The 18,267-nt window shown below is 35.2% G+C and overlaps 1 protein-coding gene across 1 annotated transcript in view; it reads left to right on the top strand.

Moving 5' to 3' along the window:
* The window catches only part of XRCC2 (X-ray repair cross complementing 2), a 33,160-nt gene extending 15,685 nt beyond the window's left edge, over positions 1-17,475 (top strand). The window contains exons 2-3 of the mRNA XM_069084312.1: positions 7,439-7,520; positions 16,452-17,475. Of these exons, the coding sequence (XP_068940413.1) occupies positions 7,439-7,520; positions 16,452-17,176 (807 nt within the window). The 3' untranslated portion in view covers positions 17,177-17,475. The remainder of the gene's footprint in view (positions 1-7,438; positions 7,521-16,451) is intronic.
* Positions 17,476-18,267: the final 792 nt, after the last annotated feature.

Genomic DNA, 18,267 nt, shown 5'->3' with positions numbered 1-18,267 from the left:
TGCCTTCTTTTGGTTTTTGTGATATTGCTTGCTCATAGTTTTCTTTCTTTAGTGCTCCTTATTCTCTTTTAATAGTTCATTGTCCTCTTCTCACCCCCAATGTGGGTATCCCTAGAGGATCTGTTATAGACCCTCCTCTCTCTATAATCTCTTTCTTGGTGACTTCCCCTGGGTTTGATGTGTGCCCCTATGCAAATTAATCACAAATCTGTATAACCAGCCCTGAGCTCCAGTCCTACATCTCTGTTTGCCTGCTGGACATTTCTACCAAGATGTCCTGCTGAGACTCAAACTTAGCATTTCCAAAATTGGATTCATCTTCTCCTCCTGCCCCTATCACTCTTCCTCTCTTCCCAAAATCCCTGTTATCCTTAGTTCATTGTAGATTGAAACTTTGAAGCCGACTTTAACTCTTTCCTTTCCTAAAAATCCTACAAACTAGCGATTATGTCTTCACACTTTCTCTCATATCCCATCCTCTTTCTCCTTTCATACTGCCTAGTTCAGGCCCCTCTCACTTCTTCTCTTTCCAGTCCATCTTTCTCACTGCTGCCAAAATTATCTTCCTGAGGCATAAGTCTGATCATGTCAGCCTTTTACCCAAAAACCTATGACTCTCTGTTGAGTCTAATATTAACCCCTCCCCCCTTTCCTGGCATTTATGCCCTGATATAATTTGGCTCTGACCTACTTTTCAAGCTTTATTTCATATTATTTCCCTTGATGTATAAAAGTTTCCTGAAAATCAATATGCTGTCTCCAGATTTCATGCATTTGTACCAAACTGTCCCACATACCTGGAACACATTCAGTTTTGTGCCTTTAAGAATCTGTCTCTTCCTTAAAGACTCACCCCAGATGCTGTTCTCCTTGACCTTTCCCCATCTTCTCCCTGCTTAAAAAAAAGCATTCTTCTCCATATGAATTTTCCTAGAGCTCTTTGGCTGGATCTTTCCCTTTGCTCTCATGACATCCTATCTGATATACTTCTCTATGGCTTATACCTCTTAGGACAATATAAACTTCATGAGGGGAGCCATGTAATTTTTTTTATCATTGTTTCCCTCATGACCAGGTATGTTATCACAGTGCCATAGTAGAAAATTCCTAGTTTGGGAGCTCATTTCATCAAAACAGATCACAAATTGAAAGTGTCTGTAACTCTAAGGAGTTTCTTGAGGCACATTACAATTAAATGACTTGCCTAGGGGTCACATACCTAGTGACTGAAGTGTAGTTTGAACCCAAAGCTTTCTGACTCCAACCCCAGCTATCACATATGTTTTACTGCTTCTGTAGAAACCTCCCACAGAGTGTATCCCCCTATTTCTGTTCCTATTTGGCCTCCATACTGTCAATGTTCTCTTCCCTAGTCCAGTCCATCCTCCATGTAACTGTGATTTTCCTGAGGTATAGGTACAACCACATCTGACCTCCCAACTAAATAAACTCTAGTGGTTCTCTATTCCCTCAATAAAATATAATTTCTTTTTGACATTCTGTGCTCTTCAAAGTCTGGCGCCTTCTTACCTTTCCAGCTTAATAAGTAATTATATATTACTAGTAATAGATATTATTTTGTTTTACACACTCTACCATCCAGACATAATAACATAACTACTGTTCCTCACATACAGAGCTCCATCCCCCATGCCTATAATGCACTGTTTCCTTACTTCTGCCTCTAGGAATCCTTGGATTCCTTCAAGACTTGGCTTAAGCATTACCTTCTCCAGGAAACTTTCATCACATCTCTCCTTGCTCAACTTCTGATTCCTCAGACTTTTCCACTTCCAGTCTTGCCACCTTTTTGCTTTAGAGATGTCTATATCTCTGTGGCTTTTTTCCTCCTTCTGTTGGTGATTTCTTTCCTAGGAACTCTATTTGAGAAAGTACCAAAGTCAACCACAGCTCACATTTCTTATTGTTCTGTTCTTGATTTTCTGTACTTTTCCACCTTCTTCCACATGAGGATTTCTCCCTTTTCTTCTCCTCTCCCTTCTTTCTCTTCCCCTTTCCACATTCCCCCCCCCACTCCATTTTTCATCTTTCTTGTGTGTATTGTCTCCTCCCATTAGAATGTGAACTTTTTGAGGGTAAAGACTGTCTTTTTGGTATTTTGTTTGTTTTCCCAGAATTTAACATAGTTCCTGGCAAATAGAACTTAATAAATGCTTCTTGACTGACTTTCCTAATCTACTTTGTACCCTCACCCCAAGCTGCTAATGTTTCTCCTCCCCAAGCTGCCTTGAATTCCGTGTGTATGTGTGTGTGTATGTATATACTTATATACACCTGGTGTCATCCTTGTTAGAATGTAAGATCCTTGAGGGCAAGAAATGTCTAATTTTTGTCTTTGTTCCCCCAACGCTTAGCACAATGACGTATAGTACTTGATTAATAAATCTTTGTTGACTGATTGATAATAATAATTAATATTCATAGAGGACTTTAAGGATTGCAGAGTAATTTTTATACATCATTTGAGTCCTAAAAATACCTGAGGAAGGTAATAATACAGGTGATATTATAGTAGACATTTCATGTTTGATAAATGAATCTCTTAAATTTATTTTTACCTCTGGTAGTGAAAATTGCCTACAGTAAAAGCTAAGTTCCTGTTAAGTGTTAAAAAAACTTTATTCCACTGTAATAAATTATTTACATTCACCAAACATTTATTTAGTGCCTGTTTTGTGCAAAAAATATTATCAGTGTTCAGTGCTGGGATTTAAAGAATTATTTTAGCCAGTCAGGTCTGAAAACAATAGATCCTTATATTGGGCCCAAAAGGCCAGTTCGTTTTGTTGGAGACACCCAAGGGTGCAAGAATCAGAGATAAAAAGAAGATACTAAGATAACAACAATCCTCTTACACTAGGGCTGCTCAGTGAGCCCCTCACATGACAGCCATGACTGACTCTGTATACTGTATATCTAACATTCAGTATTTATTGACCCCCTCACACTGGGATTGGGACTAACAGTTCCAAAGTTGGACTAGGGAGGTCCAACAGAAGGGGATACAACTGTGGATATTGCAGAGGAACTTTGAGCATGATGGTCTAAAGGCCAGAGCAGAAAAAAGCAGTCAGCAGTGGTCTAAGATGTAGGTTCCCAAAGTAGATGATACTGCCCCCTGGGGAGTGAAGGAATTATCCTGGGGGTGTTAGTAACGTTGGGTACAACTGGGGGTGTTGAATAAAAGTAAGGGGGCTGTGGAAGAAGAGAAGAAAATTTTGAAAAACTAATCATACATGTTTCATCTGTCATGTAACAAAGTTAAAATTGTAGTGACTAAATTATTTTCCAAATAAACACACAAAATGCAAGTTATAACCAATCAGTGATCAAGTCAGCTGACAGATCTTAACAAGCAAGTGTTGGCAGGTGAGTGTGCTATGCATTGTTGAGAAGTCTAGCATGCATTGGCAGGAATATGGGCGTGTAGTGACTTGTTTACAATACGTTACTATACAGTTACGTGACACAATATTGCATCACCAAAATTTCACTGCAGGAAAAAAACCCCATAAATTTACAACAAATTATTAAGTTTAAGATGCATCATTTAAAAAAAATTATATTTTTTGAAATGATACAAATTTCAAAAAATCCATTAAAGGGTTAAAGAAAGTAGATTTCCAGGGGGGATGCTGAGTTTTGTTTTTTCTTTTTTAAAAGGGGCAGTAGGCCAAATAAATTTAGGAACATCTGATCTAGGAGAAGATTCATGCTCCAGGGCACCTCTCTTACCTCAGCTGGGAGTAGTGGCAGCTCAATTATTTTGTAGGCAGAGGAAGTGTTATACTAAGGAGGCTCTGATTGGTTTCTCACTCCTGAAATCTCTGGCAGGGAGGCCCTAATCATCCAGGAAAGTATAAGTTTCTACCCTGAAATCTTCTAAGTTTCTAGATATGAGGATTCCAGATAAGGGGCAAGTCAGAAGGGAGGAGAGGGTACCAGGCAAGAGGAATGGGTATGGCTAGGGAATGGAAAGTCTAGGGAACAGAGGAAAAAAAATCAGGTTTTTCTAGACTACAGCACATTGTTAACACTTTGTTAAACTTTAGCTGAATTCAGAATTTTCCAAACTAATTTGGCCAGAGAATACTTCTAGACTTGAAACATACTGAGAGAACCTATGCACATTGATTAGGGAGTCCCTGGACAAGCAGATGGAATACTCCTTAGAAGGTTTGAAGCAAAACAAAGGAAGTTAAGCCTATTTTCACATAGGAAAACAAATTAATATAGCACTAGTCTGCTTGTACCTCAAGGGGAGGTGTAATGCTTTGGCAGCTTGAACTTGTAGGTCTTCAAATAGCTACTTGACTGTTCCCAAGCCAGGCCTACAGCATTTCTTGGTCTAAGAGAAGGTTTAAAGCTTTGTGATCCTCCCTTTCTTACAGCGTCTTAATCTGCTTCTGTTATCAGATCATCTAAGATGCCAACCCAGTCTATCCATCTATAAGATCCATTCCCCAAATTTTGGGGTCTTTGACTAGTGTACAACTGTTGTCTCACCAGAAATATTCTTTACAGTCTTAGTTTGTTGCCAAGATCATACTCAAGGACTGTCTAGTACGATAGAACCTTCAAGAACCTTGACCATATGATATTCAGGCACCTAAAATAATCTCCATGCCATGATGAGGCATTGTAGTAGGACCTTTTGGAGTTTGAACTTTGGTGTAAATAATTTTATTTTTTTTTAAAGCAATCGGGGGTAAGTAACTTGCTCAAGGTTACACGGCCAGTTATTTTTGGGTGTGGTGCTAAATATCAGAGCCCGGATTTGATCCCAGGTCATCCCGACTTTGGGGCCGGTGCTCTTACTCACCTGGCCACCCTGGTGTAAATAATTTTAAACAAATTAAGCATCTCTGTACACAAGGTACTGTCCTAGGTGCTGTGTATACAAAGACAAAATGAACAATGTTCTTCACTCTCAAGGAACTTCTATTCTAAAGACCCTCTAATGTCTGTCTTTAATGACCATAAAATCACTCACAGCATTGCTGTAATGAAAGCACTTTATTTGAGAATACACAAAATTGTTTATAACATGACCTTTTATTATAATCATTTTTTTTCCATTTATGTTTTCTGACTCTTATATAGACCCTGATGTTATCAGCATCAGTTAGAAGAGATCTTCCCCACAAAGGAGTTGCCCTTTACTCTGTAGCAGCCCATATAGCAGTACCACATTGGCCACCCACTCTTGCAAAAGCCCAAGTTTCCTGTCACCCTTTCTTGTCACAGTAGAAGGGAGATTCCTATCAGTGTTCCCTTGTCTGAAATTTCAGAAAACCCTCTGGCAGTTATGTCCCACCCTCCTTTTATATTATCATACATAAAACACAGCATGTTTTTTTTGCATTAGATTCCTTGTTACCATAGTTGGAAATTGGAAGTGGAGGATGTAATTATGGGGAAAAAGTAAGTATAACATAATGCCACCTATTTTGAATGTTTAATGAATGTGTTATTTACTTTATCAGAAATATCTGTAGTACTCTTTTCTTCACCAAATTGTCATATTTCTGAGTTGTTAATATTCTGGGCTATAGAAAATTCCTTCAATTTACACAATTTTTAGAAATGATTGGTAAATATACACCACTGTTTCTTATGAAATTAGCCCTAAAAAATAACTCTCTCCTATACAAATCACACTTGAGTCCTTCTTTAGCAATTCATCACTACCCCTGAGGGACAGGTTTTTTTGTACACTTGTGTAACCATAAATACATATACATGTGAATATACTCATTCATTTTTTTTTTTTTGCTTTTTGGAGGGCAATTGGGGTTAAGTGACTTTCCCAAGTCACACAGCTAGTAAGTGCATCAAGTGTCTGAGGCTGAATTTGAACTCAGTTCCTCTTGACTAGGGCCGGTGTTCTATTCACTGCACCACCTAGCCGCCCCTGAATATACTCATTTTGTGATTATAAGATAAGAAGACTGATTTCAAAGTAGCTACCCTAGTAGGCTATACTATAATGTTACTATCAATGTATTTGACCAGAAATGTTTTTTGGACCTCTTCTCTGAATTTCCTTCTGAACCTTTTGGTATATTATTTTGAACATGATTCGCTGCGGCAGATCTTCATTTTTTTTTAGGGTAAATCTGATTTTGGAACTAGCCAGATTACTTTATTGGAGACAGGTCTGATGAGTAAGATTGGTATTTAAGCTGGCTAATAGCTTCTTTGGTTAAAATGAGATGTGATCAGAGTTGTAACTATTATAACATATAGGGCAGCTTTGTCCTGATGTGTCACATTTAGAGGGCACTGACAGTTTTTGCAGTTATTTAGCAGGCTAGAAATGGTGTGTTTACTATTTAGCAAGATTAGTTAAGATAGGGAGTATCAGGTGAATTCTCCCACTGTGTCATAGCTTTCCTCTCTTCCCCAACACAGCAACCTCAAACTGCCGTCTTAGGGTCACTTTGTCTTACCCCTTCCCCAGCAAGATACTATTTTTCTTCCCCTAAAGAGAACAGGGTTTGTTTTTGTTGTTTTTTGCCACTTATCTTGGGCACATAAATCCCTAGTTATTGCACTACATGTGATCATACAGTAATGATGAGACTTGTTTTCTTGTTTGGCTCAGAGGATAATTTAAAAGAGGCTTCCAGAAATGTTTTGAATAGTAGAAGAATTATTGTAATAAGTATATAACCTCTCAAGCTAAGTACTTTGAAGTGCCAGTAATCATTTAGGTTAATAAATACTGTTGTGAATTTTAGTCTCCTTTAATATGCTGTATATGTATACACTCACCTGTGGAGTATTGAGTAACCTAATTTTCTTAAATGTTTCATCTGTCTGTGATTTCCCTAGTATGTCCTTACTCCCATTAATGCACATTGCAACCCCTATAGTAGACTTGACTGTCCTTCTCCCCAGAAAAAAATTCACCTTGTGCCCAATCTTCTGGATAGGAAGTCTCCTAAAACTTGGCCAGGCTAGTCTTCAAAAAGGAGATAGAGAGCCCATCACCAGACTAGAAGCTTTTCAGCTTAGTGTAGACCTTGAAGTTGTTACCTCTGTTCCATGTTGAGACCTTATAATAAAACTTTATTGGAGGTGTAAAATGTTTCAAACCTTTAAATATGCATCTGGTTCATAACTAAACTAATGATTAGATTCTTGTTGATTATCTGAAATGAAGAAAGTTCATCATAATTGTTTTTTGCCATACTGGTGGTCAATTCTTGCTGTTAATATTTTGGCATGACAAAGCCTCCTAAATTATCTAATTTTACCTTTTTTTATACTTTTATTATCTGTAGCATTTTATCCCAGTCCAAAGTATGAAAAAGAGATTACTAGCAGGTATTCTTACACTCATAATTGTAGTTGTTTAATGGTCATTATTTATAACTAATGATATTTTTTTCTCTCTTTGTTTGTTTTAAAGCTTCTTGCTCGACTTGAAGGTAGAAGTTCCCTGAAAGATATAGAACCTTTTTTGTTTGCTGATGAAGGCTCTCCCATCCATGGTAAAAAGTAATAATTTTTAAATGGGGGGGAGGGTGGATATCTTTGAAAATGTATCCTTTACGTTATTTTTGCCCTCTACAGATTTTAAAGCACATAAATATCTAGCAGGTAGCAGGCTAGAAGATAAAAATGACAGACTAAGATAATAATAGACCAAATTCTTCATTATAACAATGCTTAGCTCAGTCTAGAACTTAAGACAATATATCAGATATAGTATGTATACATTTAATTAATATTTGTTGCCTGACTTTTTGTTATTGCATGGCAGTAAATGTTCCATTATTTGTGGGTAAAGAATGTGAATTTTGTTGTTGTTTTTTTATGGGGCATACTTTTCATTTAAAAAGTAGTAGTCTGATAAATTGCTACATTGACATTTAGTATCCTTTATCACCACACCTTCCCCAAACCAGAGTTTCCTTTGGAATGGGGGTGGCGTGTATCAGTACCTCATCATTTGTAAGTGAACTGTGGTCTTACTGAGGAAATACTACCAATTACTATTTCCTATGTCAGGGAAAGTTTGCAAATAATACCTTTGCATAGGTTGCGTATCTGTATTAGTTTTAAAGACTTATGTGTTCTCAGAATTGAAGAGAGAAATCAAGCTGGGTGAATGGATAGGATAAAAAACATACAGTAACACTTTAGGTATCTAGGGATCATTTATTTGGGAGATTCCTATAATTTGAAGGAAAGCCAAGATCTAGATTGCCTTCCTCCAACCTCTCTTCCTGACTTCCTTCATAAAAACCCAATTCAAATACTGTCTCTTTCATGAAACTGGTTATACCCGCTGATGTTATATATTATATAGCACTGTGCTTACGTTTTACTTACATACCATTTTGTATTGTAGTTTTCTGTATATCATGTTTTTAACTGTGATGCCACAAAGACCATGGACCAAAGACAATACACTTACCTCAGAGGAAAGCTAATAGAAACTTCCACTTGAGGCTTATTTTCTTGTTTCATAGATTGACTTAGCCAAAGAATTCATCACCAAGTGGCTAGTTTTTTGGTGGTGAGTTCATACTTAGTAATGCTGGTTTTTTGGAAGAAAAGCAAAACTGTTGCTGGGGACCATAGTCAACATCTTTCCTGCATTGTAGAATCAAGCAGAGCTGGCACCTCACTGGCATAACCCTTAAAAATACAGGGCCATTTCTCTGACAATTAACTTGTTCTTGTTTTAGATATAATTCTAACAGACTTGGCAATTTGACTTTCCAGTTGACAATAGATGAAAATAATTGAAATGTAATAGGAGCAGATATGAATAGCCAGCTTCTTCCTTGTGAGGGAGGATACTAAAAGAAAATAACAAAAATAGAAACAAGCCCCAAAAGTACAGCATCATTTTACATATTTACTTATATAATTTGCCAAAATAACCAGCTTTTGGTCAGTGACTGAAGTTTGCAAGGAGATGTGAACAGAAGGTTGCTTTGTAATGTGTCATATAGTAAAATTGATTATCAGTCCCATATTTTTCACAATGGGACATCTTTCACTTGTCCAACAATATTTGAAGACAGGACTGGTTACTTCTGTTAGAAGAGTACCAGTTTCACGTACAATTCCTGCTTCTTTTGTACTGTAGTATGTTGTGTTTAGCAGGAGAATAATTTTGCTTAAAAGGCCTTTCCTGCCCTGTATCTTTTATTAAATGAAGGATATTTGGTCAAAGGTAACTCAGCTTATTTGTTGGAAACAATGAAAAGATTCAGTATATAAATATGATTCTGTGTTTTTAAAATGTGATTTCTTTGAACTACTAAAAATAATAAATTTCTTGAAGTTCCCCATTTGAAGTGACATATGTGTTTTATGTGTGTATGAGCATATGAAGGGATTTTTTTATGTAAATATAAGAAATGTGGTTTTAGTTTTTTAGTTAAGGGCAGATATTTTCTAATAATACTTCTCATATGGAAATGTTTAACTTATTCTGGATTATTATTCTATATGTTTTGTTCTGTATATCAAATATTTTTTCTTTTTAATTTTCTTGAAATTCTTACAGAAAATATTTTGCTTTGATGTATTACTATTAAAAGGATTACGGTTTTGCTAATTATTTCTTTTATCTATTCCTGTATTATTAAAATTGAACTGAAAAAATTATATTAAAAAATTAAAACTAAACAGCAAAAATCAGTTATTTTAATTCCATCGTGATGTTAAATTTCATTTGCACACTAGATTTGGCTTTTTTATATAAATATTACCCTGATGAATATGGTTTTTATTGATTTCATTGGTGTGATTGTCCCTCATCCATACATTCTGCAATTCCTTATTCTTGTCTGTCCAAAGACTTCCATAGAACATACAGTGTGCTAGATACCTTCCTCTGCCTCTTTTCGTATGTGAAAAATACCATTGTAGCAATCAGGTTGTTCATCTTTTGCATCCTTTTCTCCCTCCATGACCAGATCATCTCCTTTTGTGGTGATATATGCCCTTGAATATAATTTATTCTGTTTTTAGTGAAATTGGAAATACAAGTCTAAGTTGACGCTGACAGATTATAAGATATTAAAATTGCTACATTTTATCCAGTTTTTTGATAGAAACCACTTTCCTTCATCCTGTATGTAGCATACTCATTACCACTTTAGTGCTTATGTTCTTGTGATCCCACCTACCCAGAATGCTTTCCTCTAACCACTCACTCTGTCCAAATTCTGCTAGTCTTTCAATGTCCAACTACCCTCCATGATTTGCTTCCAATTTACCTCCAGTTCTTTTGATAATATTCATCTTCATGCATTCCATGTTTTAGGCAAATTCCCTGAATTCAGCATGCCATAGCTTATCTTTGTGTATTCACATAGACCATCAGTCCTGCCTAAAATGTACACCCTCCTCGTTTTTTGCCTTTCATAATTCTTACCTTCTTTCAAGACACAGCTAAAGTTCTTTCTCTGTGAAACCATCCCTGATCCACCTCCCTGCAAAAAGTGGAGGGAATCCCTCATTTTTATTTTTGTGTTCTTAGGACCTTATATTTTGATATTTGATTACATTCAGTTAAGCAATTTATTGAAAATTGTTGTATTCTTATTTATACTTCTGATTATTTTATGTTCTTCAGTATTGTCTCCTCAACTAGATTATAAAGTGCTTCAAGTAATAAACCAGATCATACCTTTATGTGACTTCCATAGAGCCTAACCTTAATTGTATATGAATACTAGGCAAATGTTTGTTTAATTAATGGAAAAGGGACACTATAGTTGCAAATAGAAACAAACTGAGAAGTATCATGTTGAAGATAATATTTAGCAGTTTTGAAAATATAGATTAAAAAAAGGATATGTTGACACTCCTCGATTTTTAAAACATCCAGTTAATGCATGGCTTGTATATGTGAATGGCCTAGTGAAGATGGTTTTTCCCATGAGTCCTAAATACTGAAAAGAACTAGTACCCTAAACCATAGAGTTTTACTGGGGAGGAGGTAAGTAACATATTCTCTGTGCCTTCCTACTATGGAACGAGAAAGCAGTATGATATATAAGAAAGAACATTAAACTTGGAATCAGGAAAAATCTAGTTTTGACTCCTGGCTTAGACACTTACTAGCTGTGTCTGATAATGGGCAAAGATTCAAAGAGCCACTTACTTATTGAAGGGGGAAGAGAAAAACTCCCACTACTACCTTGTTTAGGCACAGTGGTCACTCTTAGCAAACATGTTGCAGTCTGGACTGCCTCAGACTCGCAGATCACATCATCATCTGATTCCAGGCTTAGCTATTTAAAGACCTTCAGGAGTTTGGCCAGTTTTCATCATTGCTTCAATTCCATGGAAAAAGATGTTCACATTTCTGGGAAAAGACAGCTGGATGTTAGCACCTTTTAAAACATTAACTCCTTATTATCTGTGATTATATCAAGTGAGGGAAGGTGCTAAAATGATTTAGTCTAAGACCAACTATCCTTCTACATAGAAAAGCATGGGAAGACTTGGTCTATATGAACTTAATCAAAGTGAAGTGAGCAGAACTGAGAAAACAATATGCATAGTGATGACAGCAACATAAAAAGAACAGCAACAATTGAAACCAAACACTGAATTTTTTTGAGATAACAAATATATGGAAACAAAGTAGATGCATATTGATTGTGGAATGGTTAAACAAATTATGGTATATAAGTTTGATGGAATATTACTGTGCTGTAAGAAATGACAAATATGATGAATACAGAGAGGCATAAAAAACTTATAGGAACTAATACAGAATGAAGTAAGCCTAGCCCAGAAAACAACATACAGAATGTCTACAACAATTTAAATGCAAAGAACAGTAACTACAAATTAGTTGACAATTAATGTTGCAGAATTACAAAGAACTACCATTGCCCCAAATAAGATGTGAAAATTCCTCCCCCAACTCCTTTGCGGAGGTGAAAGGTGCATGGATATGGAACATTGCCTGTATTTTCAGACTTTTTAAATGTATTAATGAATTATGAAGAAATAGGAAAATTAAAAAGTTTTAAACCAAGCTTAAACCATCTTTAGATGAAACAGACATCTATAAACTGAAGCTAAAAAAGTAAATCTCAAATACAATTTTTCTTTAAAAAAATATTCTTTGTTATATGAAATGACTGTCTGGAAAGGGGGCAGGGAAGTACTACTAGGAGAGATTAAAGCAATGTAAAACAAAAGATATCAATAAAAGTTGATTTTTTTAGAAACTATCAAATTTTAATGATCAAATTTTTCCCCAAAGAAAAAATATAAGGTGCCTCCCTTCTTTATAGAAATAGGCTCTGGGGCGGCTAGGTGGTGCAGTGAGTAAAGTGCCGGCCTCTGAGTCAGGAAGACCCAAGTTCGTTTCCAGCCTCAGACACTTAATACACACACACACACACACACACACACACACACACACACACACACACACAAACTAGCTGTGTAACCTTGGGCAAGTTACTTGACCCCAATTGCCCTCCAAAAGGCAAAAAAAAAAAAATAGAAACAGGCTCTGATTGTGGAATGTTGTAGTTACAGTTAGACTTTTTCAGTATGTTGGTTAGTTTTGCTAAACTGTTCTCTTTGTTATTGTTCTTTGGGAGGAAGAGAGGAGTTTGAAAATAGATCTAATATAAAAACAAGTTACCCATAAACTTTTTTAAGCAATTGGGGTTAAGTAATGTGCTCAAGGTTACACGGCCAGGTGTTTCTGGGTGGGTGCTAAGTTTCTGAACCCAAATTCAATCCCAGGTCATCCCGACTCTGGGGACGGTGCTCTTACTCACTGTGCTACCTGACCGCCCCCCATAAACATTTTTTAAAAGGAAAAGTATACTTTGAAATTAATGTTTTAAATGTCATGAAATGTTTGACATGTAAGGCAGATGATTGTGTAATTACATATTCTTATTGGCTTCCACTATAATGTTAGTGATTAATAATAAATATGATAAAGATATAATATTAAATTTCATATATTTATATACTTAAAACACTTGAGAATTCTAAAAAATATAATTACAAGTATGTATTTATAATCGATAAATGTTTGCATAATTGGGAACAATATTTGATGCAATCTCATCTTATAAGATTCTTCACAGCAATTTTCATACTTAAATTTACTTAGATAAGCCTCTATTTGGAAGGGGATTCTTTTAGTTCACATTTTCTACGCACATATTTTTGAGTTGTTTCTAAATTAGCTCTTTGTCAATCATTCTTCTTATAATCTATGTAAATTTTTGTGGAAAAAAAAACCAGTGCATCAGGATCTTGTGAAGTAAACCCTACATGGAAATAGCTGTTTTCATATTTGCATTTCTTCTGTATTTGAGATTTACTTTTCAGACTCAGTTTATGGATGTTTGTTTCATCTTAAGAGTCTTGGTTTTTTAAAGCTTTTAAACTGTTTCATTTTCTTATTTCTTCATACTTCCCATACACTCCCATACATCCCATACTTCCCAATTTTTGAAAATAGGAGCTGGTACAGTATATATGAGTTTAAAAAAACAAAATCGAGAATTAAGAATATAAATGAATATGTATTATTTTATACATACTATTTAGATAAGTACTTGATTTTTTATGTACAGTATTGGATTTTAGACCAATAAGAAAACAAATTTTAATTCTTGTTTAATTTTAACTAATCCCCAGTTGTTGTCTACCTCATCTTAATATCCATAGTATATGAGAAGCTTGTAGACATCAGAGTGGATAGGTTTGCCCTGGGTGCTCATTCCCCATTACAACTTTTTTTTTTCTGCAGGACCCTTTGGATTTCATGAAACCCCATGATTCTATAGTGCCTAGCTCAAGAAACAGCTTCTAATTATTGATGTTAAAAAATTCAGGTTTACACTGTTTACCTCAATTATGTTTGTATAATTGAAAAAAAAAGAGGGAGACTTGTTTTAGGTGAGGATGAAAATATCATCAACATGTTACTTGCTTTATTACTCTAAAATTCTTATGTTTTTTGTGAGTAAACTATACTCTTAACTGTTTGGTCAAAAGAAGTTTCTTGATAAAAACAATGCAGAGATTGTGTAGACTTGTAGTTTATCAGTGATTCAGGTAAATTCCAACTACGTGAGCAAAATCCCTGCCTTCTTTTGTTGTAACCATTGTTTCCGCAGTGCATCAGTGGGTCTAAGTTGCACTGAAATACTATGAAGTTGTGCTTTATGTGAAGTGTCATAGGTCTGCAACATATGAGACAGTTTCTGATTGGGAAGATATTACTATGTAAGTAATTTGGCTTTTTTTTTTTTAGGATAATCAGCATAGGAAAAATGTGGGAGTTTGATAAATAACTTGTATAAGATGATTCTTTATGTCTATGATTACCGGAGCATCTAGGTGGCATGGTAACTAGAGCTCCAGGCCGGGAGCCAGGAGGACCTGAGTTCAAATACAGCCTAAGACACTTGACACTTACTAGCTCTGTGATCCTTCGCAAGTCACTTAACCCCATTTGCCTCACCAAAAAAAAAGAAAAAGAAAAAAATGCTTGTTCTCTTCCCTCCACATGGGGTATTAGATAACCATGTTTAGCAGTAAATAGACAATTCAAATGAATAAAAATTGTAAAAAAAACAACAAAAAAAAACCTTGTGTAGTTTTAATATTAATTTACATTTCACATGAAATTCTTTACAGAAATTCTTTAGCATCTTCAGGGCATAGTAAAACAGCATTAGAAACCATATAGTCAGCTCCATCATTTTGCCATGAGAAACCAATGCTCAGGCTTTGTTGACTTTGACAAGGTCACATGGTAGTGATACAGCCAAGACTAGAATGCAGGTCTTCTGTATTCTATTTTGTATTTTTAAAGTAATCGGGGTTAAGTAACTTGCTCAAGGTTACACAGCCAGTTATTTCTGGGTGTGGTGTTAAGTATCTGAGCCTGGATTTGATCCCCAGGTCATCCCGACACTGGAGCCGGTGCTCTTACTCGCTGAGCCACCTGGCCGCCCCTTCTGTATTCTTTTAATCCAGTGCTTTTTCCACCTTGTTAGGTTGAAGGCTATCTTAGTAGAGAAGCTACATATGTTAAAGTTGTCATCATTATATTTTATATTCAAATTATTTTTTACAAGATGTAACTCTCCTCCCCCTTCCTAGAAGTTAATTAAGTAGTAGAACATAAGCCCCTACAAGGAAGGGGCTATTTTTATTTGTCTTTGTATTTTTTTTACTGTTTAACAGTACTTGGAACAGTCTTAAGTGCTTAATAAAGGTTTGTTGAATGAACTGTATAATTGTTAGCTTTTAGGGGAATTAGAAAGGAGGCTTAGGGTTCCTTTCAGGATGTGTTTATTCTATTGTGTATTAAAAGGTCTGCATTTGGTTTTGTAAAAAAGCAAAGTATTTACTAGGAAGTTATCAGAATGGTAACTAAATTGAAATGCTGTCAACTCTGAATTTTTTATGCTCGCAGAATGGAATAGAGAATATAAATATCCAAAACAGTAACAGTCCCCCCAGATGTGTATTTATCATATTGATTCTGAAAGTTTATATTTATATGACGGTGTCATATATCCCAGGAATTCATTATATGATGCCTGCCTGAGTACGTACTGCAGTTTTTCAGTCTGGCTTGTCCAAGACCTGAGAACTCTCCGCAGTTGCCATTGTAGCAAGAGAGCAGTGAGGAGGACAACAACACAGAAGCCAGAGACACTACATATGAATTAAGCACTTTTATTTCAACTGAAAGAAATGAAGGAGGGGGTAACTTCAGTAGATGCGTATTTTAAACATTACAATTTTGTAGTTATTTTTTGTGTAACCCTATATACTTGTTCCTTTCAAATCTTACTGATCTACGGCCTATATTTGGATCATTTTGGTACTACTGCAAATAAAATAATTTGTTAAAACATAAAGCAAGAAGAACTGACAAGCCATCCAGTTTTCCCATATGGATTTCTCAGTACAAACCATTCTGGACTAGATAGTTGCTTTCACCTCTCAAACTGGGGAAAGTATTAATTTAACTTAAACTCATGCCTTTCAAAGAGGGCTCACCTTTGAAAGGACTCCAGGAGGCCCAGGAAGAAAGAGCAAAATTAAGAATCAACACAAAGACTTTAAATAAGTTGAGAGGTGTTTTCAATGAAGAATTTTAAAATAGAATTGGCCAAGAATAAACTGAAATACTTTAATCTGCTTGAGGCTAATTAATAGCTGACTTTATCTCATGAGGTAAAATGTATTTAGTTATTTTGTTCCTTTTTTAATACTTGCTGATAAATTTCACTTGTAATTTTAACAAAATATGGGTTTTTTTACATAGTCTAAAAAGCCTTCATCTTAAAAAAAGTGGCGAAAAAGATACATTAACTGTTGTTTGAATTTTATCATCAACTGCAGCTCTGACTACTGTATTCCAATTAGCATTCCTTCATTTTTTACAGGTGACATACTAGAATTCCATGGTCCAGAAGGAACAGGAAAAACAGAAATGCTCTATCACCTGACTGCAAGATGCATCCTTCCAAAATCAGAAGGTGGATTAGAAGTCGAAGTCTTATTTATTGACACAGACTACCATTTTGATATGCTTCGGCTAGTTACAATTCTTGAACGTAGACTGTCACAAAGCACAGAAGACATAATAAAACATTGTCTTGGAAGATTTTTTCTTGTGAATTGCAACAGCAGTAATCAGTTACTTATCACCCTTTACTCACTGGAAACTATGTTTTGTAGCCACCCATCCCTCTGCCTTTTCATTTTAGATAGTTTATCAGCCTTCTATTGGATAGACCGGAGCAATGGAGGAGAAAGCCTTAACTTACAAGAGGTTACTCTGAAGAAATGCTCTAAATTCATGGAGAAGCTTGTAAAAGAGTATCACTTGGTTCTCTTTGCAACAACACAAACTATAATGCAAAAAAGTTCAAATTCAACAGAAAGATCATCTTCCTTAAAACTTTCTTGTGAAGAAGTAGATATAGACTATAGACCCTATCTTTGTAAGTCATGGCAACAAATGGTAAACCATAGAATATTTTTTTCCAAACATGATAATTCTGAAAGTAGCAACCAGATGTTTTCAATAGTGTCATGTCATCTAAAAAGCAACAATATAATAAAGCGTTTATTTAGTATTAGAGAAAATGGGGTTCATTTTTGCTAATCTGTATCAGAAATAGCCTACATGCACATGGTGTCTCCAGAGTATCTGAAAATGTCTTCTTGATGATAATGCTTTGATGATATATCAGCATTTCTAGATTTTAAAGACTGAAAAGGTTAACATATCAATATTTCTACATAAATTACAGTGTTTCTTAAATAAGAATAATTTCAGGTGGAAAGAAATACTTTTTCTGTTCTTAGGTCGTCATGGGCTAAATAATATCAGTGCTTTGATTTTGATTAAAACCTATGCAAAAGATAAGTGTATTTCAGTTTAAATAAAAGGGGGTTTTATAATTTTGTGTCATATCTTTGGATGCTTAATTGAGTAATCATAATCTTAAATTCAGTTGTAATCCTGATTTACTATATCCTTTTAAAAAAGTGTAAATATATAAAACATTGAAATGGAATCATTTGTATATGTATACATTTAAGTAGCATTGTTATATAAAGGATGAAAATAATCACCTACCTACTTGCTTTGGATTAGAATACCATACAGATAAAAGAGTGCTTAACATACCATACAGGTAGAGAATAGATCTAGGCCTTTTTAAGTACATCTAATAATAACAATAGTTTTAAAAGGTACAACATGTGATACTTACTTTTGTAATAATACAGTTATTACCACTGTCCACAGGTTAACAATAACTACAACTATAGGCCAAATTCTAAAATAGCATATACTACTGGACTGGTCTTTTGTACAAGCTATAGACTAATCAGACTAACCTGAGCTTTGGTGCTCTTTTAGGGTAACTGAACTGCCTGTTATGATTTGTTTGTGGTCAGAAGCAAGGAGGGAAGGAATTGTGATTTGGAACAGACTTGGACCATCCCTTAGCAAAAGATCAGACCTAGGGGCTTTGTTTTACCTTTAACTTTTGTATTCTTATAATTTTGGCTTTGAACATGACATAGGATTTTCCATTTCTGCCCATTAGAATAAAAAGGATTGTGTAGATAGATAAAGCAATTTTATTAAACAGTTACTATGCATCAGGCACAGTGCCACAAATTCATGGCTTATTCTTCAGGAATTAGTGATAAATAAAATAAACTTTTCTAGTAACGTAAAAATTA

This window comes from Petaurus breviceps, unplaced genomic scaffold (genome assembly GCF_028583685.1).
Source record: "Petaurus breviceps papuanus isolate PSGF00001 unplaced genomic scaffold, PetGlider_PUasm1.0 115, whole genome shotgun sequence".
Classification (NCBI taxonomy): Eukaryota; Metazoa; Chordata; class Mammalia; order Diprotodontia; family Petauridae; genus Petaurus; species Petaurus breviceps.
Note: the sequence above shows the minus strand (reverse complement) of the source record. Positions and strands in the feature narration are given on the sequence as shown.